Genomic DNA, 25,351 nt, shown 5'->3' with positions numbered 1-25,351 from the left:
GCGATACTGAGTCATTGTGAAATGGAAATTATGTCTTTCTCTCCTGCTCTCTTTGACTGTTGGATTGGGATCAGTGCGCGACTGACTATTTCTGCTGTCTGAGATTGTGGGACTGATGACTTGTCTGTGTCTCTGTGCTCTGTGAGTGATAAGGTACCTACTGTGTGTGAGAAGGAGCTGGCTGCACTGACTGCTCCTTGTGCCCCGGGTGGAGTAAACATCACACTGATTCTGGGTCCTTCAAGGATTTAACTGTAGGAAGAAAAAGTATGTCTTGTAATTCAAGAACAGGTGAAGTAGAAAATACAAAACTGATCAATTGAATCTCTGTTAATAATCATTGTAATAACCACAAATGAAAACCAGCGATACAAAGTGTCAGTGTCTGACTCCACTGCAGTCCTGCAGCACTCAGCTTCTGCACACCAGGTGTGTTGGGCTGTTTTACAACAATTTAGTGACATCCAGACACAACCCAACCGCTGCACTGATCAATGAATGGGACTACCGATGGGGACGGGACCGTTGCCCACATCAGATTTCTAATTCCCTCTCCCTTGGAATGAACAGTTCAACCGAAACAAAACAGCCGCTGTTTAAAATGAGTCCTTCAAACTTCTCACCTGATGCCTGCAATAGATGCTCTTTGTATAACTCCCCACATCCTTTCTGTCCGGCTCTGTTTACTGTTCAGTAACAAACAGTAAAGTTTAATGGACAGGTATAAAAAAATCAGATTTAATACCTGCCACCAATCACAAACACGCTCACACTGCACATTGTCCGGTTTCAGCAATTTCTTCCGAACTGTTGCAGTTCTGCTTCCAGCCAGTAGATGTCCCCAAACCCCGGGTCATTGAAGTTTACAGATGAGAGAGGGACAGAAGATAAACTCATTCTTCACATTATATTGCACGGGTGGGGTTTGGAGAAACTGGGAATGGAGACGAGCTGTAAGTACATTTTGTTAGACCAAACACTACTTGTAATGCTGTGTTAAATTCTTGTAATTGATTTCGGGGGTATTGTCAATACTGAGGAAGACTGGGATAAAATAAACTTGCAGAACAGCCGTGTAAATGGCCATTGAATTTCAATATAGAAAGGTGTGAGGTGGGGCATTTCGCTCGGGGGAATAAGTAGGCCACATACTGCTTGGAAAATAAGAGTCCAAATGGGGTAGAGGAGCAATGTAAATCGTGTCCTGGGAAATCAGAGAGAAACACTGCGCAATGTACAGTGAAATATAATGGGGCAAATTCACAACTATCGAATGAGTGAAAGAAAAACTTTATTATGAATCAATTGTCTTCATGTTTCACCGTCAAAATGTGCAAAAATACGAGAGTAAAAGTTACAGATAGAAACTTTCCTCACATTGCACACTGTCCTGTTTCTGTAACCACGACAGATAATGTGAATTTGTTCCGCTCTTTTACAGTTCTCGCTTACGTCCAGTCGAGGTCAGTTTCTGGTACTGTATATGAGAGTGGGGTTTATTCTGTATCTGTCAGTCTCTGGTACTGTATGTGAGAGTGAGGTTTATTCTGTATCTGTCTGTCTCTGGTACCGTTTTTGAGAGTGGTGTTTATTCTGTACCTGTCTGTCTGTCTCTGGTACTGCATATGAGAGTGGGGTTTATTCTGTATCTGTCTATCTCTGGTACTGTATATGAGAGTGGGGTTTATTCTGTATCTGTCTATCTCTGGTACTGTATATGAGAGTGGAGTTTATTCTGTATCTGACAGTCTCTGGTGCTTTATGTCAGTGTGAGGTTAATTCCATCACTGCCAGTCTCTGGTGCTGTGTGTGAGTGTGGAATTAACTATGTACTGTCTGTGTGAGTGGGATTCATTCTGTATCCGCCATTCTCTGCTGCTTTACCTCAGTGTGGGATTCATTATGTAATTCAGTCTCTGAGACAATGTGCAAGTCTGAATTCATTCCATATTCTTATTTCAGTTCAGAGTATCGTACTTGAAACTGTATCCTTAACACTCCAAATTATATACAGTTCTTTGTCGAGTATTTGATTTGATAATATGGATACACTTTTCGATTTTCTTTAATCAAACAATGTGTGTGAGTTTTGGAGTGGTATTACATCTTAATCTCTGAACTCTATTGTGAATGATAATGTACCTTTCAATCTGTTCACGTTGCAATTATTGGACTAGTATGTAATGTGTAGCTCAGACTGCAATAATGGGATTAATTCTGTGTCGGAGTCTAACACTGTGAGAGACTTTTGGACTGGTGAGTAACATATAGCTCAGTCTCGGCTAATGGAATTGAAATTGTATCTTTGAGTCTGATATGTTGTGACATTGTTGGACTGCTATATAATCTGTGGCCCTGTCTGCACTCACGGAATCGATACTGTATCTTTCAGTCTAATATTGTATGAGATTGTTGGGCTGTTATATAATTTTAGCTCAGCTGGTGTGAATAGAATTTAAACTATACCTTCCAGTCTGATCATTTATGGGGTTTGTGGACTCGTATGTAATGTGTAGCTCAGTCTGTACCAATGGTATTGATAATGTTTATTTCAGTATAACATGAGTATTACCAACATATCGAATATGTCGCTCAGTCTGCACCAATGGAATTGAAACTGTATCTTTCAATCTGACACTATGAGATTTTTGGACTGGTATGTAATGCGCAACTCATTCTGCAGTAATGTGATTGTGAGATTCATTCTGTATCTGTTAGTCTCTGGTACTGTTTGTGAGTGTGAGATTCATTCTGTATCTGTCAGTCTCTGGTACTGGATGTGAGTGTGAGCTTCATTCTGTATCTGTCAGTCTCTGGTACTGTTTGTGAGTGTGAGATTCATTCTTTATCTGTCAGCCCCTGGTACTGTGCATGAGTGAGATTCATTCTGTTCCTGGTATGGTGTGTGAGTGTGGGATTCATTCTATATCTGTCAGTCCCTGATACTGTGCGTGAGTGAGATTCATTCTGTTCGTGGTACTGTATGTGAGTGTAGGATTCATTCTATATCTGTCAGTCTCTGGTACTGACTGTGAGCTTAGTGTATATTCTGCATCTGTGAGTCTCAGGCGTACTATATATAAGTGATGGATTCATTCTGTATCTGTCAGTCTCTGGTGCTGTATGTGAATGTGGGATTCATTCTGTATCTGCCATTCTCTGCAACTTTATCTCAGTGTGGGATTCATTCTGTAATTCAGTCTCTGAGACAATGTGCAAGTCTGAATTCATTCTGTATTCTTATTTCAGTTTACAGTATCTTATTTGAAACTGTATCTTTAATACTTTAAATTATATATAGTTCTCCGTTGATTATTTAATTTGTAAATATGGATTTCTTTTGATTTTCTTTAATCAAAGAATGTGTGTGAGTTTTGGAGTAGTATTACATATTAATCTCTAAACTCTATTGTGAATGACAATGTACCTCTCAATCTGTTCATGGTGAAATTACTGGACTGGTATGTAATGTGCAGTTCAGTCTGCAATAATGGGACTAATTCTGTATCGGAGTCGAACACTGTGTGAGATTTTTGGACTGGTAAGCAATATGGAGCTCATCATGAACTAAAGGAATTGATACTCTATCTATCAGTCTGATACTGTATGAGATTTTTGGACTGGAATGTGATGTGTAGCTCAGTCTTCAATAATGGAAGTGATACTGAATCTTTCAATCTGATTCTCTGAGATTTTAGGACTGGTGAGTAACATGTAGCTCAGTCTGTGCTCATGGAATTGATGTTGTATCTTTGAGTCTGATAGGATATGAGATTGTTGGACTGCTATATAATGTGTGGCTCAGTCTGCACTAATGAAATCGATACTGTATCGTTCAGTCTAATGTTGTATGGGATTTTCAGTCTTGTATGTATTGTACAGCTCAGGCGGTACTAATAGAATAGAAACTGTATCTTCCTGTCTGCTCATTTATGAGGTTTTTGGACTGGTATATAATGTGTAGCTCAGTCTGTACCAATGGTATTGATACTATTTATTTCAGTATAATACTGAGTATTTACCAATATATCAAATATGTAGCTCAGTCTGCACTAATGGAATTTATACTGTATCTTTCAATCTGGCACCAGGAGATCTTTGGACTGGTCAGTAAAGTGTAACTCAGTCTGCAGTAATGTGACTGTGATATTCATTCTGTATCTGTCAGTTTCTGCTACTGTATGTGAGTGAAATTCATTCTGTTCCTGGTACTCTATGTGAGTGTGGGAATCATTCTGTATCTGTCAGTCTCTGGTATTGTGTGTGGATGAGGGATTCCTTCTGTATCTGTCAGTCTCTGGTATTGTGTGTGGGTGTGGGATTCATTCTGTATCTGTCAGTCTCTAGTATTGTGTGTGGGTGAGACATTCATTCTGTATCTAACAATTTCTGATGCTGTAGATGAGTGAGAGAAATTCTGTATCTGTCAGTCTGTGCGATAATGTGTGAGTGTGGGATTCATTTTGAATCTGTCAGTCTCTGGTACATTGTATGAGTTTGGGATTCATTCCATATATCAGTCTCTGGCACTCTATCGGAGTGTGAGATTCATTCTTTATCTGTATCTAATTTGTATTTCCGTTTACAGTATGGTGTTCAAATCTGTATCTTTAATACCTTAATGTTGGAATATTATTTCCCAGTCTTTAATTAGTAGATCATGATATATTTTAAAATGTAATGCTGTCAGATATAATCAGATAATGTGGGCATCTATTTTTGGACTACTATTAAATCTGTCTCGATGGGAAAACAATTGTGAATTTGTGCATCTTCCAAACTGATATGGTGACATTTTTGAACTTGTATATAATGTGGAGCTCAGTCTGCATGAATAGAATACTGTATATTTCAGTCTGAATCTGTAACAGTTTTGTTGTTGTGGTTTCTAATGTGTAGCTCAGTCTGCACTAATGGAATTGACACTGTATCTTTCAATCTGACACTGTGAGATTTTTGGACTGGTACGTAATGTGCAACCAAGCCTGCATTGATGGAATTGATACGTTATCTTTCAATCTGTGACTGTGAGATTTTTGCTCTGGTAAGTAATTTGTAACTCAGCCTGCACGAATATAGGTGACTGTGAGATTCACTTTGCATCTCTCAGTCTCTGGTACTGCATGTGAGTTTGGGATTCATGCTGTATCTGTCACTCTCTGGTACTCAATTTGAGTGTGGGATTCATTCTGTATATACATTCTCTAGTACTGTGTGTGGGTGTTGAATTATTTCCATATAAGCAGTTTCTCATAATGTATGTGAGTGTGGGATTGATTCTGTATCTGTCAATCTCTGGTACTGTGTGTGAGTGTGGGATTCATTCTGTATCTGTCATTCTCTGGTGCTGTGTGTGAGTGTGGGATTCATTCTGTATCTGTCATTCTCTGGTGCTGTGTGTGAGTGTGAGATTCATTCTGTATCTGTCAGTCTCTGGTACTGTGTGTGAGTGTGAGATTCATTCTATATCTGCAATTCTCAGGTACTGTGTGTGAGTGTGGGATTCATTCTGTATCTGTCATTCTCTGGTGCTGTGTGTGAGTGTGGGATTCATTCTGTATCTGTCAGTCTCTGGTACTGTGTGTGAGTGTGAGATTCATTCTGTATCTGTCAGTCTCTGGTGCTGTGTGTGAGTGTGGGATTCATTCTGTATCTGCAGTTCTCAGGTACTGTGTGTGAGTTTGGGATTCATTCTGTATCTGTCAGTCTCTGGTACTGTGTGTGAGTGTGGGATTCATTCTGTATCTGCAGTTCTCAGGTACTGTGTGTGAGTGTGGGATTCATTCTGTATCTGTCAGTCTCTGGTGCTGTGTGTGAGTGTGAGATTCAATCTGTATCTGTCAGTCTCTGGTACTATGTTTGAGTGTGGGATTCATACTTTACCTGTAAGTCTCTAGTGCTTTATGAGAGTGTGGGATGACCTTGATATCTGTCAGTCCTTGGTACTGTATGGCCAGTGTGGGATTCATTCTGTATCTTTCATCTCTTGTACCGTACTTCAGTGTGGGATTGAATTTATGTCTGGCAACCTCTCGTACTGTATGTGAGTGTGGGATTCATTCTGTGTCTGTGTGTCTCTGTACTGTATCTGAGTGTGAGATTCATTCTGTATCTGTATGGAATTATTCTCTCAGATTACATTATGGCGTTCAATACTGTAGCTTTAATGTCTTAATGTTTAAATAGTTTTTCACATTATTTAATTGGTCAAAATGGATACACTTTAGGATTTGATGCTGGAGGTTTCAATCAGATAATTTGTGTGCTTTTTGGACTAGTATTAAATGTGTATTTCTGTGATTACTATTGTGAATGATAATGAATCTTTCAAAATTATATTGTGAATTGGTATGTAATGTGTAGATCAGTCTGCACTAAAGGAATTGATTCTGTAACTTTAAATTTTATTTCATAAGATTTTTGGTCTCGTGTGTAATGTGTATCTCAGTCTGGATGAACAGAATTGATACAGTATCTTTTAATCTCATACTATGAGTGTATTATAAACTGGTATCTAATTTGTTTCTCAGGTTACACTGTCACAGCATTTCTCAATCTGATACTGTCCGTGAGTTTTGCACTAGCAATTTGTATTCGAATGGTGCACTATTTGAATGGATACTGCAAGTATTAAACTCACATGTGTGTGAGAGTTCTGGGCTCGAATTCAATAGGAATCTCAAGGAACGTTATTGGGATTCATTCTGGACCTTTCAATCGGGTACCATGTGTGATTTCTATCTGGTATTTAATTCATGGCTAATTTTGCCCTTTTGTGAAATAGACAATCTGAGAGTGTGATTTTGGACTCCCTGTCAGCGGGACTGAGTTAGGGGGAAATGGAACAGTGTCTGCCTCACCTGCTCTGTTTGACTGTGGATTGAAAATGTGTCTCTGGAATTTGGGATCATTGTGGGACTGAGTACTTCTGCTGTCTGAGACTGTGGAACTGTTGACCTGTCTGTGACTCCGTGCTCTGTGTGTGATAATGTACTTACTGTGTGTGAGAAGGAGCTGACTGCACTGTTCCTTGTGCCTCGGGTGGAGGAAACATCACATTTATTATGGATCCTTCAAGGGTTTGCCTGTAGAAAGAAACGTATGTCTGGTAACTCAAGAACAGGTGATGAAGAAAATACAGAAGTGATCAGTTTAATATCTGTTAATAATTATTTTGAATATCCATAAATGTAAATCAGCGATTGAAACAGTGTCAGTGTCTGACTCCACTGCAGTACTGCAGCACCCAGCTTCTGCACACCAGGTGTGTTGGGCTGTTTTACAACAATGTATTGACATCCAGACACAACCCAACACCTCCACTAACAAATGAATGGGACTACCCGATGGGGCAGGGACGTTTGTACAGGTCAGGATTCTAATCCCCTCTCCCATGGGACTAACCGTTCAAATGAAACCAAACAGCCGCTGTTCAAAATGTGTCCTTCACACTTCTCACCTGATGCCTGCAATTGATGCTCTTTGTATAACTCCCCACATCCTTACTGTCCGGCTCTGTTTCCACTCTTCACTGTCCAATAACAATAAACAGGGTGAGACTGGAACTAAACCAGGAACATTCACTACTGGTTTGGGGAGAGAAAGCAGCAATGATTTTAAATAGCAGGTTCTTCCCATTCTGTCTCCCTTACCCTGGACACACCCTGGACACACACAGCCCGAGAATGACCTCTCCCTTCCCCCGCTCACTCCATGTTCCGGGACCAGTTCCTGATCCACTCCGCCTCTTACAAACAGCCCCCGGACTCCCCCTGACCTTCCCCCGGACTCAATGCCGATCTCTGAGCCCATCTGCGGACACGGTCCCGAAGCGATGAGCTGCTGTAACGAGGCTGCTCTTTGCTCCCTTCCCCCGGGGGCCGTGATCTCTCCATTCCCGGCTGTTTTAAACCATCTTCTTCCGCTCACTGAGGGAATGGCGCCCACAGGCCGAGCTGGGGGAGGGCAGCGCGCATGCGCTCTTCTGCTCACCAACAACCGGCGCTGGAGGCGGGGCTGAGTCACGCATGCGCAGATATCTGGTTTAATTCCCAATACAAAAATCGATGGAAACTTTCCCCAATTGGAATTTTTCCGAGTCTGAGCAAAGGAAGTGGGTCTGGGGGAAAGGTCAGAGGGAATGGGGTCCACAGGCAGTGCAGGAACAGGCCCCAGAATGGAAAACAGATGGGATTCCACCAGTGCCTAACGCTGGAATCCAGACTGACTTTACAATCTCTAACTATTAAACTAGATGTTTCCATCCCTTCTGTTTCTCTCGGTATCTTTTGATGGAAAAGAGTCTTTCAGAGATAAAGTGGGCGGCTCTGAAATGAGCCAATTGGTTCTGTTCATTCTTGGTCCCTTTACTGATAAAGAAACTTGTGACTCCGTAACTGGAGGCCGGATTCCTCGAACCAATCCTGGAGAAACATGGGAGGAAAGTGGGAGTCGGTGTATTTGCTGGGACCGTGTAGGATTAATATCTGACGGCAACAGTCCCAGTTTATTTCATATGGAATGAAACTCACGGTCACTGAGAGAAATAGAGAAGGGCCCTGAGCTGCAAAATTGCAGAGGGTACAACATGCAAGAGAGGGTTAAATGCGTGACACTGTCCCTGAGAGTGGGATTAATAATGTGTCTGTCTCTCAAATAATATAAGTGAGAGATGAGACTGCATCTTCTGTCACTCCAGCTTGGAATGGCAATTGGAATGGAGAATTTTCCAATTTTAAGCTGGGTGAAAACGGGACATTGCAGGTCAGTTCCTCTCTCTCTCTTTTGTACAACATATGAAGGTGGAATACTGCTGCTGAGAGTGATACAGAGACACTGATGGGAAGCGTGTGGCTGATACTCTGCCTGTCTGTATCTCTCTGGCGCTGTACACGAAGGTGGGATACTGTTTGCTGAGTGTGAAACGGACACACTGAGAGGAAGTGTGAGAATGATACTTTTTCTGTGTGCCTGTCTCTGTCTGTCTCTTTATCTGTCCGTCTGTATTTCTCTATCTCTAGCGCTGTACATGAAAGCGGGATAGTGTTTTTGAGCGTAATATGAACACCCTGATTCTGTGCCTGTGAACAGACCTCCGGTGCTGTTGGTGAGACGGTCACTGTCCCTTCTATTCTGTATGAGCCGATCTGACGGTGCATTTATCAGTCTCCAGTCCAGTAAGGAAAGGTGGAGAGAAACAGCCTGCAACTGTCTGACACTGGACTGCCGATGAATGTTGAATTTATTCAGTAACTGGCCGTCTCTGGGTGTTGAGAATGGGACGGATAGGACACCAGTTACTTTTGTCTGTCAGTCAGTTTAGGAGGAGGGAGAGAAAGACAGAGAGACTGGAGGAGCCCAGAGCAGATAATTTGTATTATCGTCTCAACCAAACATATTGCTGAGTGTGACTAATATAACCATGTAAAACCAGATATGGATAATCAGATCCACAGCTGTGATTGTCTCCTGCCCCTGAATCTGGGGACCAGACACTGTGGGGAGCGGCGGCCTCAGAGTGTTTAACAATTACTGAGCTGGGAAACGACAACTAACCCCCGAGAATCTGCAGCACAGGCCGAGCGGGGAGGAAAGCCTGTCCCGGGAATTGTCAATCTGGCGAACAGTTTGTCCTGTGAATGTGAAGATGTGAACATTGTGTCAGAGAGAGTGTGTTAAAGGGGCGGGCGGGTTAGATTAATGTCACTGTGTTTGTGTGGCCGGTCTCATCGCCGGATTCCCAAGTCTATTTTGAGTAAAATAAAAAAAAATCCCTGTCAAAGGAACGCCCTCCTCCCCTGCCGAGCTCCCAAGTGGAAATTTAAGGTAAAGTATTAATTCAATTCAGATTTCAGCCGAAAAACAGAGATCATGTCAGCGATCGGGTGAGAGAGCGCGATCAGTGCATCAATGAAACGGGTTTAAATCGAAACTGGTGCTTTTAATTCCGGTGCAAGTTTATCGACAGCAAACATACCGGTGTTAGAGATGGGAAGGGGCTAGTCTGGGACTCTGGAGTGCCCGATTTGAATTGGAATCGGGGAGTTTAAGAGGAGAGAGAAACACAGAGAGGCTGGAGGGGCCAGGAGCTGACAGCAGGATGTCTCCGCCCCGTCCGCTCTGTGCCTTTAAGTTGCTCTGTGCCGCCGCCTCTCGTTTCATTTCTCACCCAGCTCTGACTGTCAGAGAGATTTTCGACAGAGTCCCGGACATGACAGACACTGAAGCCGTTGAAACGGCACCTCCTGCCGCCGCCGCCGCTCCACCCAAGGCTCCCAAGAAGAAGAAGGCGGTTCCCCGACCCAAGACCACCGGTCCCCCGTTGGGGGAACAGATCCTCAAGATTGTGGCGGATTGCAAGGATCGCAAGGGGATATCCCTGGCCGCGATAAAGAAGGTTCTGGCTACCAAAGGCCTGGATGTGGAGAAGCTCCGGTCCCAGATCAAATTAAGTATCAAGAGAAATGTGGAAAAAGGCTCCCTGGTGCAGATCAAGGGCACGGGCGCCTCGGGCTCCTTCAGAGTCGCTAAGAAGGAAACCCAGGCAAAAGTGGTAAAGAAGGTGAAGAAACAAGTAACCAATAAATCTCCCGGAAAGAAACCAGCGGCCAAAAAAACAGCCGCCATGAAATTAACGGCCAAGAAACCAGCGGTCAAGAAATCGACCACGAAAAAGGCGGCCAAATCACCAATTAAGAAGAAAGCGGCGGCGAAGAAGCCCAAGACCCCCAAGACAGTGAAGGCGAAGGCGAAGAAGGTGGAAAAACCGAGGGCCAAGCCCAAGCCGAAGTCAGCAAAGCCTAAGAAAGCAGCGGGCAAAAAGAAGTAAAAAATCAAGTGCAACTTGTGACCATCTGAACCCAACGGCTCTTCTCAGAGCCACCCACGTCTCTCAGAAAAGAGCTGATCCCGGAATCAGATGATTCCTGTCCCGGGGCCGGGCTCAGATTTCAGATGGAAATCATTTCAAATAAACCCAGGGTCCTGGTGCCTCGCTGACATTCGCTATCCCCTGCCACACCCCCACTGTCTGAAATAAAATAGAGAGAATGGGATGTCCGGGCCGGGCCTCACTGGAACTGGCGTGTGTTCGGCTCCAGTCCCAGTTCATTTATTCTCACAGATTCAGGGCGAGAGTCGGTGACAGGGTAAAACTGGCGGAGATCCGCCGCTATCACAATTCAAACCCCAACACATGAGATTCTTCAAATCAGCTGGATTAAAGTGTTTGTAAACTGCTGAACCCGTCTGGGAGGGGATGTGTGGGGAGATCGAATCGGGTCTGGGACTGAAATGGAAGGAGGCGGGTTGACTTGTTAGAGAAGGGACTGTATTTAGGCAGGAATATTACTGACTGTTAATAGTAACGGGGTTTATTTAAAAGCTCCGGGTTTCTGGGAATCCTTGAATATGAAGCCCAAGTCTGTCAGGGTTTGTGCGGAGCGCTGTGTTTCGGTTCTATTATCGATAAACGGTTTGAAATTGGCGGGTGGAGAAAGCTGGAGGTGGAGCTGGAAGATCAGAGGCCGCTCTCCGCTCTGTCCGTCACTCTGACTGTCTCCTCCCCTCTCTGTTTGTCCTCTCACTCTGTCTCCTCCCCTCCCTGTTTAATATCTCATTCTGTCTCCTCCCCTCCCTCTCTCACCCTGTGTCTGTTTCAGTCAGGTCGGGGCAGGCTGCATAAAAACGGAAGCAGCATAAGTTTGTTATTCATTCAGCAGCGATTTGAGTGAAGAATTATCATGTCTGGCAGAGGTAAAGGAGGCAAAGGACTGGGCAAAGGCGGAGCCAAGCGGCACCGTAAAGTGCTTCGTGATAACATCCAGGGGATCACGAAACCAGCCATCCGCCGCCTGGCTCGCCGTGGCGGTGTCAAGCGGATCTCGGGTCTGATCTACGAGGAAACCCGCGGGGTGCTGAAGGTTTTCCTGGAGAATGTGATCAGGGACGCGGTCACCTACACTGAACACGCCAAGCGCAAGACGGTCACTGCCATGGATGTGGTGTACGCTCTGAAACGGCAGGGCCGCACTCTCTATGGATTCGGCGGCTGAACAACTCGACCCTTTCAAACCGAACACAAAACAAAGGCTCTTCTAAGAGCCACCCACCGCCTCACAGAGAGAGCACTGACCTGGGAACGGGGAGAGGAAAGATCTCGGGATGGGGAATCAGTTTCCGATATTTAATTAGTTTGGGGAGATTCCCCAACACTCGGTACAGGGAGATTAGAAACAACGGCTGGGGTTCTGGGCCATCCCGAGAGAAGGAGCGGAATTCCCGGTTTCACGGTATAAATGAACAGGCGGTGATGCAGAGTCTTTCCCCAGACATTACATTCTCCGCTCAGAGTAAAATCCCTCCTCACTCCCTCTCCCGCTGTGTCCTCTCTGCTCGGTCTTTATTTCCTGCCCTCATTCAATTATCAGTTCGATGTGAAGTTTCTGTTTGAGGAGCGGTTCACCGGGCCGGAACTGGCGGGATTTTTGAAATTGAAGCTGGACTTTGTCCCGTTACGGAAAGCAATGAGCGGGGCTTTATTCCCGCCCGTTTACAGACAGATCAGAGAATGAACCGGAATGTGAAACAGCCTGAGGTTTGAGCTGAGGAGTGGGAAATAATGGAGATTATAAAGAGAGAGATTCTTAAATTGCTGGAGGGAAATGAGATTTTCTTGAAACTGTTATTTGATGCTCTGAAATTGGCGGGCTTTTTGAAATTGATGGTTAATTTCGGCTCAGCCAATTGGGGCCCAATAACTGACAGAGCGCGGTTCAAACCTGCCAATCACAGGTCCGGAGCGGTCCCTCCCTGACTGGGGGGTGAGACTTCAGCCAATCATAGGCCAGGGGCGGATCCCCTTAGACACTTTAAAAGGCGGCCCCAGAGCGCAGTCCGTCTCAGGTTGTGTTGAGATCTGTTTAGAAAATGGCCAGGACCAAACAGACAGCGCGTAAATCGACCGGCGGGAAAGCTCCTCGCAAACAGTTGGCGACGAAAGCGGCGAGGAAGAGCGCTCCAGCCACGGGCGGAGTGAAGAAGCCTCATCGCTACAGACCCGGCACTGTGGCTCTGAGGGAGATCCGCCGCTACCAGAAATCCACCGAGCTGCTGATCCGCAAACTGCCCTTCCAGCGCCTGGTGCGAGAGATCGCTCAGGACTTCAAGACAGACCTGCGCTTCCAGAGCTCGGCCGTCATGGCCCTGCAGGAGGCCAGCGAGGCTTACCTGGTGGGGCTGTTTGAGGACACCAACCTGTGCGCCATCCACGCCAAGCGAGTCACCATCATGCCCAAAGACATCCAGCTGGCCCGCCGCATCCGCGGGGAGCGCGCCGAAACCCGACCCGGCTTCAGCACCAAGTGCAACAAAGGCTCTTTTCAGAGCCACCAAATCGGCGATGGAAAGAGCTGTGATCTCCTGGGTTGAAATGGCAGGGCCGTGAGAAATTTGCTTAAATGGGAAATGTATAAAGAGGAGGGAGCCGATTTCAGACGGACAGGGACAGAATAAATACTGCGGTCCGGAACGAGTACTGCAACAGACCGATATGGATCATTTGTATTTTACAAATTATTGTTCGTTTCCACAATCGGAATCAAGTCCTTATGAAATTAATTCCTGACCCTACAGATAGTAACCAGCCCTTTCATAGATACAGTGGGCGGCTCTGAAAAGAGCCTTTGGGTTATCAGATTAAATCTTGGCCGCTTTATTTGCTCTTGGAGCTCACAGTGCTGGTTTTCTTCGGCAGCAGCACGGCCTGGATATTAGGCAGCACCCCGCCCTGAGCGATGGTCACCCGTCCCAGCAGCTTGTTGAGCTCCTCGTCGTTGCGGATGGCCAGCTGCAGGTGTCTGGGGATGATGCGGGTCTTCTTGTTGTCCCGGGCCGCGTTGCCGGCCAGCTCGAGGATTTCAGCCGTCAGATACTCGAGCACAGCAGCCAGATAGACCGGGGCTCCGGCACCCACACGTTCAGCGTAGTTCCCCTTTCGCAGGAGCCTGTGAACACGGCCCACAGGAAACTGCAGTCCAGCACGGGATGAGCGAGACTTGGCCTTGGCCCGAGCTTTACCGCCGGTTTTTCCTCTTCCAGACATTTCCACAATCTCACAAACACTTTCACAAAGAATGAAGAAATCCTCCCGCACTCGCCCTTCTTATACCTTCTGGAGGAGTACAGTGGGGGCAATTGTGATTGGTGCATCTGTTCTCAATCTCATTGGTTCACCGAACAGACCATTCAGAGAGCTGTTTTATTCACCAATCAATAGCTGGTATTGAGAAAAGCGCGGAAAATACCGAACTGAACCGTTTTTTTTGAAATTTGAAAAGCCCGCCAATATATTTGTAACACAAGAAGCGGATTTAGTAAATAATGTCGCGTAAAGACAAAGATTTAAAAATCTCTCTCCTTTTACTCTGTTATTCCACATTTCCCGTCACAACTTCCAGAATCTTTTACAATCCGGTTAAAATCGGACTTCATTCACCGTTCGCTTTCAATCCGGCGGGAATAAAGTCCCATTTTGTAACGGGACAGATTCCAGCTCAATCTTTGTAAAAGTAACAAACCACAGATTGTGGATTGATCCCTGTTCACAGGAGCTGCAGCGCGATCAAAACCGGAGCTGAGACTCCTGGTGTAAGAAGTCGAACTGTGACAGAGCCTTTAGACGATTCTGTCCTCGGTGTGAAGTCCCTTTCAGGGTTGCTGCTTTACAAAGGATTGCGGTTCTGAAAGTGATATTCCCGAATAATGAACAAACAAACGTGAAAAGGAGAAAGAAATGACTGAAGTCTAATCCACCGCCTTAAAACGGCTCTGAAGGGGCAGATGCGGGGGAAGGGGTGGAAAATGAACGGGAATGAGATGATCAGGGATACGTTTTTGGTTATTGGGACTAAATAAAAAAGCGACACACAGATTATTCCGGGCTGTGATTATGAGAATCTTCCAGATATCAAGAGAAACTACAAAAACACATGAGTTATAGAGAGAAAGTTGGAATCAAACTATCGACAGTAAAATGATTCCATGCAGAGGTGTCGGTACAGCGTCTTCAGAGAGAGTGTGGGTGGCTCTTAAAAGAGCCTTTGTGTTTATTTTTTTTCAGTACATTGTGGAGTTTTACTTGGAGCTGGTGTACTTGGTCACCGCCTTTGTCCCTTCCGACACGGCGTGCTTGGCCAGTTCCCCGGGCAGCAGCAGGCGCACGGCGGTCTGGATCTCCCGGGAGCTGATGGTGCGCCGTTTATTATAATGGGCCAGGCGGGAAGCTTCACCCGCGATGCGCTCGAAAATATCGTTCACAAAGGAGTTCATGATGCTCATGGCCTTGGAGGAGATGCCGGTGTCGGGGTGAACCTGCTTCATCACTTTGTAGACGTAGATGGAATAACTCTCCTTCCTCGACTTTCTCCGCTTCTTGCCGCCCTTGGCTGGTGCTTTACTCAAGGTTTTCTTGGCGCCCTTCTTGGGAGCTGCTTTCTTGTCCTCAGGCATTTTCAAACTCAATTTCAGACCCAGAAATGACCCAAATCCGCTCCGAGCTCGGATTAAATAGGCAGCCCCACAGCCCTATGGTAATAAGGGATGGGGGAAGGCAATGATTGTGATTGGGTCACTGGGAGTGATGCAACGTCACATTTTTTTTCACTCTCTTATTGGTTTCTTCAGATATCCAATCAGATTTAACATCTGCCACCAATCACAAACACGCCCTCTCTGCACCTTGTCCGGTTTCAGCAATTTGTTCCGAACTGTTGCAGTTCTGCTTCCGGCCAGTAGATGTCCCCAAACCCCGGGTCATTGAAGTTTGCAGATGAGAGAGGGACAGAAGATAAACTCATTCTTCACATTATATTGCACGAGTGGGGTTTAGAAAAACTGGGAATGGAGACGAGCTGTAAGTACATTTTGTTAGATCAATCGTTAGCTATAATGCTGTGTTAAATTCTTGTAATTAATTTCGGAGTTGTTTTCTATACTGAGGAAAACTGCGACAAAATACAAGAAGACTTTAATAAGCTTGCTGAAAGGCGGTGTAAATGGCCATTGAATTTCCATGTGGAAAGGTGTGAGGTGGTGCATTTTGCTCGGGGGAATAAGGAGGCCAAACACTGCCTAGAAAATAAGAGTCTAAATTGGGTAGAAGAGCAAAGGGGTTTTGGGGTCCAGATTGACAAATCATTAAAAGTAGCAACACAGGTTGATGAGGCCACAGAAAGCAAACACAGCACTGGGGTTTATTTCTAGAGGAATAGAATTGAAAAGCAGATAAGTTATGTTGAACTGTAATTTAAACTGTCAAACCTTCTGTCAAACTGTTAAACCTTCCCTTTCTGAAATTCGTGCTGACTATTCTTTATTATATTTTCGGTTCCTGGATGTTTTTCTACTGCATCATTGAGTACCGAATTCCATGATCACTCCTACCACCGACCTTTAGTTAACTGGTCTATAGTTCCCTGGACTTGTTCTATCTCCTGTTATAAAATATAAGAATCACATTAGCTGTCATCCAGTCCTCTGGCACTATTCATTTATGAGAAGATTTTTTTTCTAGATATGTAACAGTGCCTCTGCTATCTCTTCTGTTGCTTCATTTAACATGCATGGATGCAATCCATCAGGACCAGGAGTTTAACCACCCTTTCTAACTTAAATGCCTTGATATCTTTATTGACCTCGTTCTCTAATATATTCACCCTGTGAATCTCCCGGTTAAATACTGAGGCAAAGTAATAATTCAATATTTCTGGCATTTCGCTGACGTTATCTGTGAGTTTATCTTGTGCATCCATTAGTGGCCCTCAAGATATTCTGATTTTCCTTTTGTTATTTTTGTGTCTGTGGAATAATTTACGATTTCTTTTTATATTCCTGGATAATTTGATTTCGTGGTTCCTGTTTGCTTCCCTAATTGTTTTTGTGACTTCTTCCGATTATCTTTCGTCATCCTCTTATTTAATATCTATAAATGAGAAAATCCACCATCTATTTGTGTCTGCTCCGGGGCTGATGTTTGGGAACTATTTATTGTCTGTGATTAAAGTGCTAGAAACCCAAAACCCAAACTCCACAGAAACACTCTATTTCTCGCTCCTTGTGAACTTAGGTGCTATAATGGTGAGTAGAGCTGCCTTCCAAACAGTTAATTCCAACAGGTTTGATTCCCAGCTCGTTGAATTCAGAAACACCAAGACTGGAACCGAGTTTGTTGATGTTGAGAGGGATAGTGTTTCCAAAACAGAAACAGGTTTAATTTGTATTAAAAATACTTTTAAAATTCATTTCTTTCCCCCATAACGTTGAATTTAACTCTGTTCCTTTGTATTATTATTTGCCCGGATCTGTACAGTGGAAACGGGACACAATTGCCCGAATTCAGTGAAATTAATTGATTTTCTGAAGATTTTCTCTGCTGATTCCCGTTCCTTATTTAAATTATGTCGGATTAACCTTTCTGATCTATAGAAGGGTCATAGTCCTGAACCGTTAACCCGAGCTTCCCTTCTCCACAGATGCTGCCAGACCTGCTGAGTCTTTCCAGCATTTTCGGTTTTATTTTTTTCTATATTTTATCTTTTTCACCTTTGACGTTCGCCAATGAAACTTCCAGATTAGCGTTCAGTTTTTATTTGTGTTTTAGTTCTATTAATTTGAATTAATGTGAATCGTGACCTGAGATATCAGACAGAAATATTGTGCAAGGTCGAGTGAAATATAATGGGGCAACATTCGAATGAGCAAAACAAATACTTTATTATGAATCAATTGTCTAATTTTTCACGGACAAAATATGGAAAAATACGAGAGTAGAAGTTACAGAGAGAAACTATTTCCTCACATTGCACATTGTCCTGTTTCTGCAACAACGACAGATCATGTGAATTTGTTCCACTCTGTTACAGTTCTCACTTATGGCCAGTAGATGTCAGACTATACGTGAGTGTGGGATTAATTCTCTGCCTGTCAGTCTCTGGTACTGTGTGTGAGTGTGGGATTCATTCTGCATCTGTCAGTCTCTGGTATTATATGTGAATGTAGGATTCATTCTATTCTTGTCAGTCTTTGGTACTGTATGGGAGTGTGGGTTTCATTCTGTATCTGTCAGTCTCTGGTACTTTGGGATTCATTCTGTATCTGTCAGTCTCTGGTACTTTGGGATTCATTCTGTATCTGTCAGTCTCTGGTAATGAGTGTGAGCATGGGGTATATTCTGCATCTGTCAGTCTCAGGTACTATATTTAAGTGATGGGTTCATTCTGTATCTGTCAGTCTCTGGTGCTTTATGTGAGTGTGGGATTAACTTTGCAACTGTCAGTCTCTGGTGCTGTCTGTGAGTTTGAGATTCATTCTGTATCTTTCAGTCTCTGGTGCTGTATGTGAGTGTGGGATTCATTCTGTATCTTTCAGTCTCTGGTGCTGTATGTGAGTTTGAGATTCATTCTGTATCTTTCAGTCTCTGGTGCTGTATGTGAGTTTGAGATTCATTCTGTATCTTTCAGTCTCTGGTGCTGTACGTGAGTGTGGGATTCATTCTCTAATTCAGTCTCTGGGAAAATGTGCAATTCTGAATTCATTCTGTATTCTTATTTCAGTTTACAATATCGTATTTAAAACTGTATCTTTAATACTTTAAATTATATACAGTTCTTCGTCGAGTATTTAATTTGTAAATATCAATTTTCTTTAATCAAACAACGTGTGTGAGGTTTGGAGTGGGATTACATCTTAATCTCTGAACTCTATTGTGAATGATAATGTACCTTTCAATCTCTTCACGTTGAAATTATTGGACTGGTATATAATGTGTAGTTCAGTCTGCAATAATGGAATTGATACTGTATCTATTAGTCTGATACTGTATGAGATTTTTGGACTGGATTGTGAGGTGTAGCTCAGTCTGCACTAATGGAAGTGATACTGAATCTTTCAATGTGATACTGTATGAGATTTTTGGACTGGTGAGTAACATGTACCTCAGTCTGTGCTAATGGAATTGATATTTTATCTTTGAGTCTGATACGGTATGAGATTCTTGGCCTGCTATATCATGTGTGGTTCAGTCTGCACTAATGAAATTGATACTGTATCTTTCAGCCTGACATTGATGAGATTTCCGGACTGATATGTAAAGTGTAGTTCAGTCTGTGCTAATGGAATTGATACTGTATCTTCCAATCTGAACATTTATGAGATTTTTGGACTGATATGTAAGGTGTAGTTCAGTCTGTGCTAATAGAAATGATACTCTATCTTCCAGTCATCATTTATGAGATTGTTGGACTGCCATATAATGTGTGTCTCAGCCTGTGCTAATAGAATTGAAACTACATCTTCCAGTCTGATCATTTATGAGGTTTTTGGACTTGTATGTAACGTGTAGCTCAGTCTGTACCAATGGTATTGAAACTGTATGTTTCAGTATAATACTGTATGAGTATTTAGAAATTTATATAATATGTAGCTCAGTCTGCATGAATGGAATTGATACTATATCTTTCAATCTGACACTGTGAGATTTTTGGACTGGTATCTGATGTGTCACTCAGTCTGCAGTAACATGAATGTGAGATTTGTTCTGTATCTGTCAATCGATGGTACTTTGTGTGAGTGTGTGATTAATTCTGTATCTCTCATTCTCTGGTACTGTGTTTGGAATTCATTCTGTACCTGTCACTCTCTGGTACTGTGTGTGTGTGTGTGTGTGTGTGTGTGTGCGCGAATCATTGTGTATCTGTCAGTCTCTGGTACTGTGTGTGAATGTGGGATTCATTCTGTGTCTATCAATCTCTGGTACTGTCTGTGAGTGTGGGATTCATTCTGTTCCTGTCAGTCTCTGGTACTGTCTGTGAGTGTGGAATTCATTCTGTTCCTGTCAGTCTCTGGTACTGTGTGTGAGTGTAGGATTCATTCTGTTCCTGTCAGTCTCTGGTACTGTGTGTGAGTGTAGGATTCATTCTGTTCCTGTCAGTCTCTGGTACTGTCTGTGAGTTTGGGATTCATTCTGTTCCTGTCAGTCTCTGGAACTGTGTGTGAATTTGGAATCATGCTACATCTGTCAGTCTCTGGTTCTGTGTGTGTGTGAGAGGGTTTTTTTCTGTTTCTGTCAATCTATGGTGATGTATGTGAGTGAGACATTCATTCCGTATCTATGAATTTATGACACTGTATGTGAGTGATATAAATTCTGTATCTGTCAATCTGTGCTACAGTGTGTGAGTGTGGTAATTTATTCTAGATTTGTCAGTCACTGGTACATTGTGTGAGCATCATTGAGTGTGAGTGGGATTCATTGTATATGTCAGTCTCTGGCACTGTATCTGAGTGTGAGATTCATTCATTATCATTATGTAAATTTTATCTCCATTTATAGTATGGCGTTCAAAACTTTATTTTTAACACCTTAATGTATGAATATTTTTCCCAGTCTTTTATTGGTAGATACTGATACACTTTAAAATGTAATGCGGTAGGTTATAATCAGATAATGTGGCCACTTTTTGGACTTCTATTAAATCTGTATTGATGGGATCACAATTGAGATTTAGTGTATCTTCCAAACTGATATGGTGACATTTTTGAACTTATATATAATGTGTAGCTCAGTCTGCATGAATGGAATACTGTATATCTGAGTCTGAATCTGTATCAGTTTTTTGTAGTTGTTTATAAAGTGTAGATCAGTCTGCACCAATCGAATTGATACTGTATCTTTCAATCTGACACTATGAGATTTTTGGACTGGTATGTTATGTGTAACTCAGCCTGTACTAATGTAAATTGTAAACAATTTTACAACACCAAGTTATAGTCCAGCAATTTTATTTTAAATTCACAAGCTTTCGGAGATTTTCTCCTTCCTCAGGTAAATGTTTCAAGATCTCCTTGAAGCCTACGCATTTATACATATTGAATAATACATGGTGTTTACAGACTGCCCCTGCAACTGCCCGTTGCCAAGGCAATCACCGTGTTCAGACAGAGAGGTGTCATCTGCAGAACCCCCGAATACACATTCAACAAAAAAACAAACAGGGAAAAAAAACAGAGAAAAAAAAAAACTCAGAGAGAGGCAGAAACATCCGGAAGGCAGAGAGAGCCAGCAAATGACCCATTATATTAAAAACAGATAACATTTGTTCGCTGGTGGGGTAACGTGTAGCGTGACATGAACCCAAGATCCCGGTTGAGGCCGTCCTCATGGGTGCGGAACTTGGCTATCAATTTCTGCTCGACGATTTTGCGTTGTCGTGTGTCTCGAAGGCCGCCTTGGAGTACGCTTACCCGAAGGTCGGTGGATGAATGTCCATGACTGCTGAAGTGTTCCCCGACTGGGAGGGAACCCTCCTGTTTGGCGATTGTTGCGCGGTGTCCGTTCATCCGTTGTCGCAGCGTCTGCATGGTCTCGCCAATGTACCATGCTCTGGGGCATCCTTTCCTGCAACGTATGAGGTAGACAACGTTGGCCGAGTCACAGGAGTATGAACCATGCACCTGGTGGGTGGTGTCATCTCGTGTGATGATGGTATCTGTGTCGATGATCTGGCATGTCTTGCAGAGGTTACCGTGGCAGGGTTGTGTGGCGTCGTGGACGCTGTTCTCTTGAAAGCTGGGTAGTTTGCTGCGAACGATGGTCTGTTTGAGGTTGGGTGGCTGTTTAAAGGCGAGTAGTGGAGGTGTGGGGATGGCCATAGCGAGGTGTTTGTCCTCATTGATGACATGTTGAAGGCTGCGGAGAACATGGCGTAGTTTCTCCGCTCCGGGGAAGTACTGGACGACAAAGGGTACTCTGTTGGTTGCGTCCCGTGTTAGTCTCCTGAGGAGGTCTATGCGATTTTTTGCTGTGGCCCGTCGGAACTGTCGATCGATGAGTCGAGCGTCATATCCCGTTCTTACTAGGGCGTCTTTCAGCGTCTGTAGGTGTCCATCGCGTTCCTCCTCGTCTGAGCAGACCCTGTGTATTCGCAGGGCCTGTCCATAGGGGATGGCCTCTTTGACGTGGTTAGGGTGGAAGCTGGAAAAGTGGAGCATCGTGAGGTTGTCCGTGGGCTTGCGGTAGAGTGAGGTGCTGAGGTGCCCGTCTTTGATGGAGATTCGTGTGTCCAAGAAAGAAACTGATTCTGAGGAGTAGTCCATGGTGAGCTTGATGGTGGGATGGAACTTGTTGATGTTATCGTGTAGTCTCTTTAGTGATTCCTTGCCGTGGGTCCATAGAAAGAAAATGTCGTCGATGTATCTGGTGTATAGTGTTGGTTGGAGGTCTTGTGCAGTGAAGAAGTCCTGCTCGAACTTGTGCATGAAAATGTTGGCGTATTGGGGTGCGAATTTGGTCCCCATGGCTGTTCCGTGTGTTTGGATAAAGAACTAGTTATTGAAGGTGAAGACATTGTGATCCAGGATGAAGCGGATGAGTTGTAGGATGGCGTCTGGGGATTGGCTGTTGTTGGTGTTGAGTATTGATGCTGTCGCAGCGATGCCGTCATCGTGGGGTGTATTGGTGCAGAGTGCCGAGACGTCCATCGTGGTGAGAAGTGTTCCTGGTTCAACAGGCCCGTGGGTACTGAGTTTTTGTAGGAAGTCTGTAGTGTCGCGACAGAAGCTGCGGGTTCCCTGCACGATGGGTTTCAGGATGCCCTCGATGTATCCAGAGAGGTTCTCACACAGGGTTCCGTTGCCTGATAAGATGGGACGTCCGGGTGTGTTGGCTTTGTGTATCTTTGGGAGGCAGTAGAAGTCTCCCACGCGGGGAGTACGTGGGATGAGAGTGCGTAGGATGTTTTGAAGGTCTGGATCGAAGGTCTTGATCAGTTTGTTGAGCTGATGGGTGTGTTCTTTGGTCGGATCTGTGTAGAACTGTCTGTCGTGTTCCTGGTTGTCCAGTTGTCGGTGTGCTTATTTGCAATAGTCGGTTCTGTTCTGTAAGACGATTTTCGCTGTTATTATCACTGGGCCCGCTCTCCAGCCCCGGGATGGGAGCCATTTCAAAGGCGCGTGCGTGCTTCCATTGAATTTTACCGTGTGCAGAGCGTTCGGTTTTCCTCGAGGTGAAGAAACCCTTTCCTGTCCTTGTGTGTGAAGGTGAGGTGAGGACAAGAGGGTCTTCTCAAAATTCGAAACAAAAAGCGTTTGGAGATGCCGGGGATTGAACCCGAGACCTCATACATGCCAAGCATGCGCTCTTCCACTGAGCGACATCCCCTCAGTAAAACCGCTTCCACTTCAGAATAAAAAAGTGGGCTTCCCGCTCTGTCTCTCCCGGACAACGCGATGCCCAGTCGTCACACATGCTCACAATGTTCAACATTTGCTTCAGTTCACGGGGTTTCTGCTCCTCTTTACTTTGAACTTCCCCAACAAAAGTCAGCGGAAATAAAAAAAAATACAATTGCCAATAGCCAGTGACGAAGTTGACATCCAACTTTTGAATCATAAAGTGAGATGGATGAATGACACAGCGTCAAACAAGAGGTGGGACTGCTCGCTCGACATTGCACCGTCACACATTCCAGTCAGTCGGCGGCGGCTAGGAGCTGAACTGCTGAGGCTGACCGTGAGATTTAGTGCTGCTCCGGGAAAATGTAATGCTTGTGGAGCCTCAGAAGTTGGAACTCGCTGGGCTCAGAAAGCGCGGTTCGCCTTTCCGTGCGTAATTCTGATGAAAAATATTTTTGGAGATGCTGGGGATTGAACCCAGGACCTCATACATGCGAAGCATGCGCTCAATCCACTGAGCTACATCCCCAGATAAAGAAAACAGCTAACCACGGAAAGAAGAACTGATTGTTCTCATTTTATGAGACCACGCATGTTGGCTGTGCCACGTGATAGATTATTTCCAGTTTCAAAGATTGGGGAGGAGCAGGGAACAGGCGTTCAAATCACACAGAGGGAAGAATTGTCTGGATGTTGGGCGGTTCGTTATTTCCCAGGGAATAGTGAGACTCTGGAATGCATTGCCGGCTGGTCTGGTGGGTGCTGACACTTTGTATACTGTGCTTAAAATCGTCTAGTTTTCTGCTGCAAGCAGACAATTAAAGATGAAGTATGCGGACCTGATACAACTGTGGGTGAACGGAAGAAACCAGGCCTCGGCATTTAGCCTAATGAGAAAGGGGGAGTTGAGAAGAAAGGCTGGGAGAGGGGGAGAGACTCCTTTGGCTGTGCTGTTACCATCCTTACTATTTCAGGGCGCATTTTTCGAACGGTCCCGTTATCAGTCACTTTACTTACGGTTGGACGGGACTAGAAATCTTCAGGCACATTGTGGCAGAGGCCGGCAAGAATATTTCGAGTCCCTGAGCTTCAGAGGATGGTAAGGTGAGACACAGACAGCATTGAGTGTAATTTCACTATAGACGGATGCAGGACTTGCCCCAGGTGTGGTTTTGTGTTTAAAGATCACTTCACTGAAAACACCTTGACGATCTGGGGCTACAGACGGACATGATGGTCAGGAAAACACCAGTTGGTTCATCAATCCTGTCCCACATGCCTGGAGCATCGTGCCTGGACACTTCCTACCGACACCACCTGCCCCACCCACCGGAAACATGTAATCGCCTGGGAGCGGCGACAAACTAGAAACAAATCCAGCGCCAATAAGGAGGGGCAATTCTGGGAAATTCCTCCCCGACTCCTTCAGGCGATCGAATCGAGTTCAGTGGATCACACTGACCATGTGTAGGTTAACTGTAAAACCACTCACCTTCTATATGATGCGATCACTGCCTCAGTCAAGAACTGGTCCAGATCCATCCAGAAGGCAAAAAGACAGTCAGCACCCACCGCACCAGCCGGCAATGCATTCCAGAGACTCAGTACTCTCTGGGAAAATACGAACCGCCTCACATCCAGACTATTCCCACCTCTGTGTCGTCTGAACGCCCGTCCGCTGCTCCTCCCCGATCTGTGAAACTGGGACTAATCTATTTTTTCACTCAGAGGGTGGTGAACCTGTGGAATTCTCTACCACAGAAGGCTGTGGAGGCCAAGTCACTGAATATATTTAAGAAGGCGATAGATAGATTTCCAGACGCAGAAGGCATCAAGGGGTATTGAGAGAGAGCGGGAATATGGGGTATTGAGATAGAGGTTCAGCCATGATCATATCTAACGGCGGAGCAGGCTCGAAGGGCCGAATGTCCGACTCGTGATCCTATTTTCTCTGTTATTCTGACTGGGCCCGCTCTCCAGCCCCGGGATGGGAGCCATTTCAAAGGCGCGTGCGTGCTTCCATTGAATTTTACCGTGTGCAGAGCGTTCGGTTTTTCTCGAGGTGAAGAAACCCTTTCCTGTCCTTGTGTGTGAAGGTGAGGTGAGGACAAGAGGGTCTTTTCAA

General features: G+C 44.5%; 3 protein-coding genes and 2 non-coding genes across 5 annotated transcripts in view; 1 reads left to right on the top strand and 4 right to left on the bottom strand.

Annotated features, from left to right (window-relative positions):
- The window catches only part of LOC137316793 (zinc finger protein 850-like), a 512,000-nt gene that overhangs the window by 105,240 nt on the left and 381,409 nt on the right, over positions 1 to 25,351 (bottom strand). The window lies entirely within an intron of this gene.
- LOC137316796 (zinc finger protein 271-like) overlaps positions 1 to 25,351 on the top strand; it is a 182,061-nt gene that overhangs the window by 65,441 nt on the left and 91,269 nt on the right. The gene's annotated exons all lie outside the window — the stretch shown is intronic.
- LOC137316810 (histone H2A-like) lies at positions 13,712 to 14,101 on the bottom strand. The gene has a single exon (XM_067980661.1). It carries the CDS (start codon positions 14,099 to 14,101, stop codon positions 13,712 to 13,714), a length of 390 nt encoding a protein of 129 aa, XP_067836762.1.
- On the bottom strand, positions 23,141 to 23,212 carry trnaa-ggc (transfer RNA alanine (anticodon GGC)). The gene has a single exon. It is a non-coding gene; the product is annotated as a tRNA-Ala (tRNA).
- trnaa-cgc (transfer RNA alanine (anticodon CGC)) lies at positions 23,683 to 23,755 on the bottom strand. The gene has a single exon. It is a non-coding gene; the product is annotated as a tRNA-Ala (tRNA).

The sequence above is a fragment of the Heptranchias perlo genome, unplaced genomic scaffold (genome assembly GCF_035084215.1).
Source record: "Heptranchias perlo isolate sHepPer1 unplaced genomic scaffold, sHepPer1.hap1 HAP1_SCAFFOLD_60, whole genome shotgun sequence".
Classification (NCBI taxonomy): domain Eukaryota; kingdom Metazoa; phylum Chordata; class Chondrichthyes; order Hexanchiformes; family Hexanchidae; genus Heptranchias; species Heptranchias perlo.
The sequence above is the reverse complement of the archived record's forward strand: the minus strand, read 5'-3'. Positions and strand labels throughout refer to the sequence as shown.

Excerpts from the sequence above, each read along its gene's own strand:
- LOC137316810 (XM_067980661.1), bottom strand. The coding sequence starts at position 14,101 with ATGTCTGGAAGAGGAAAAACCGGCGGTAAAGCTCGGGCCAAGGCCAAG.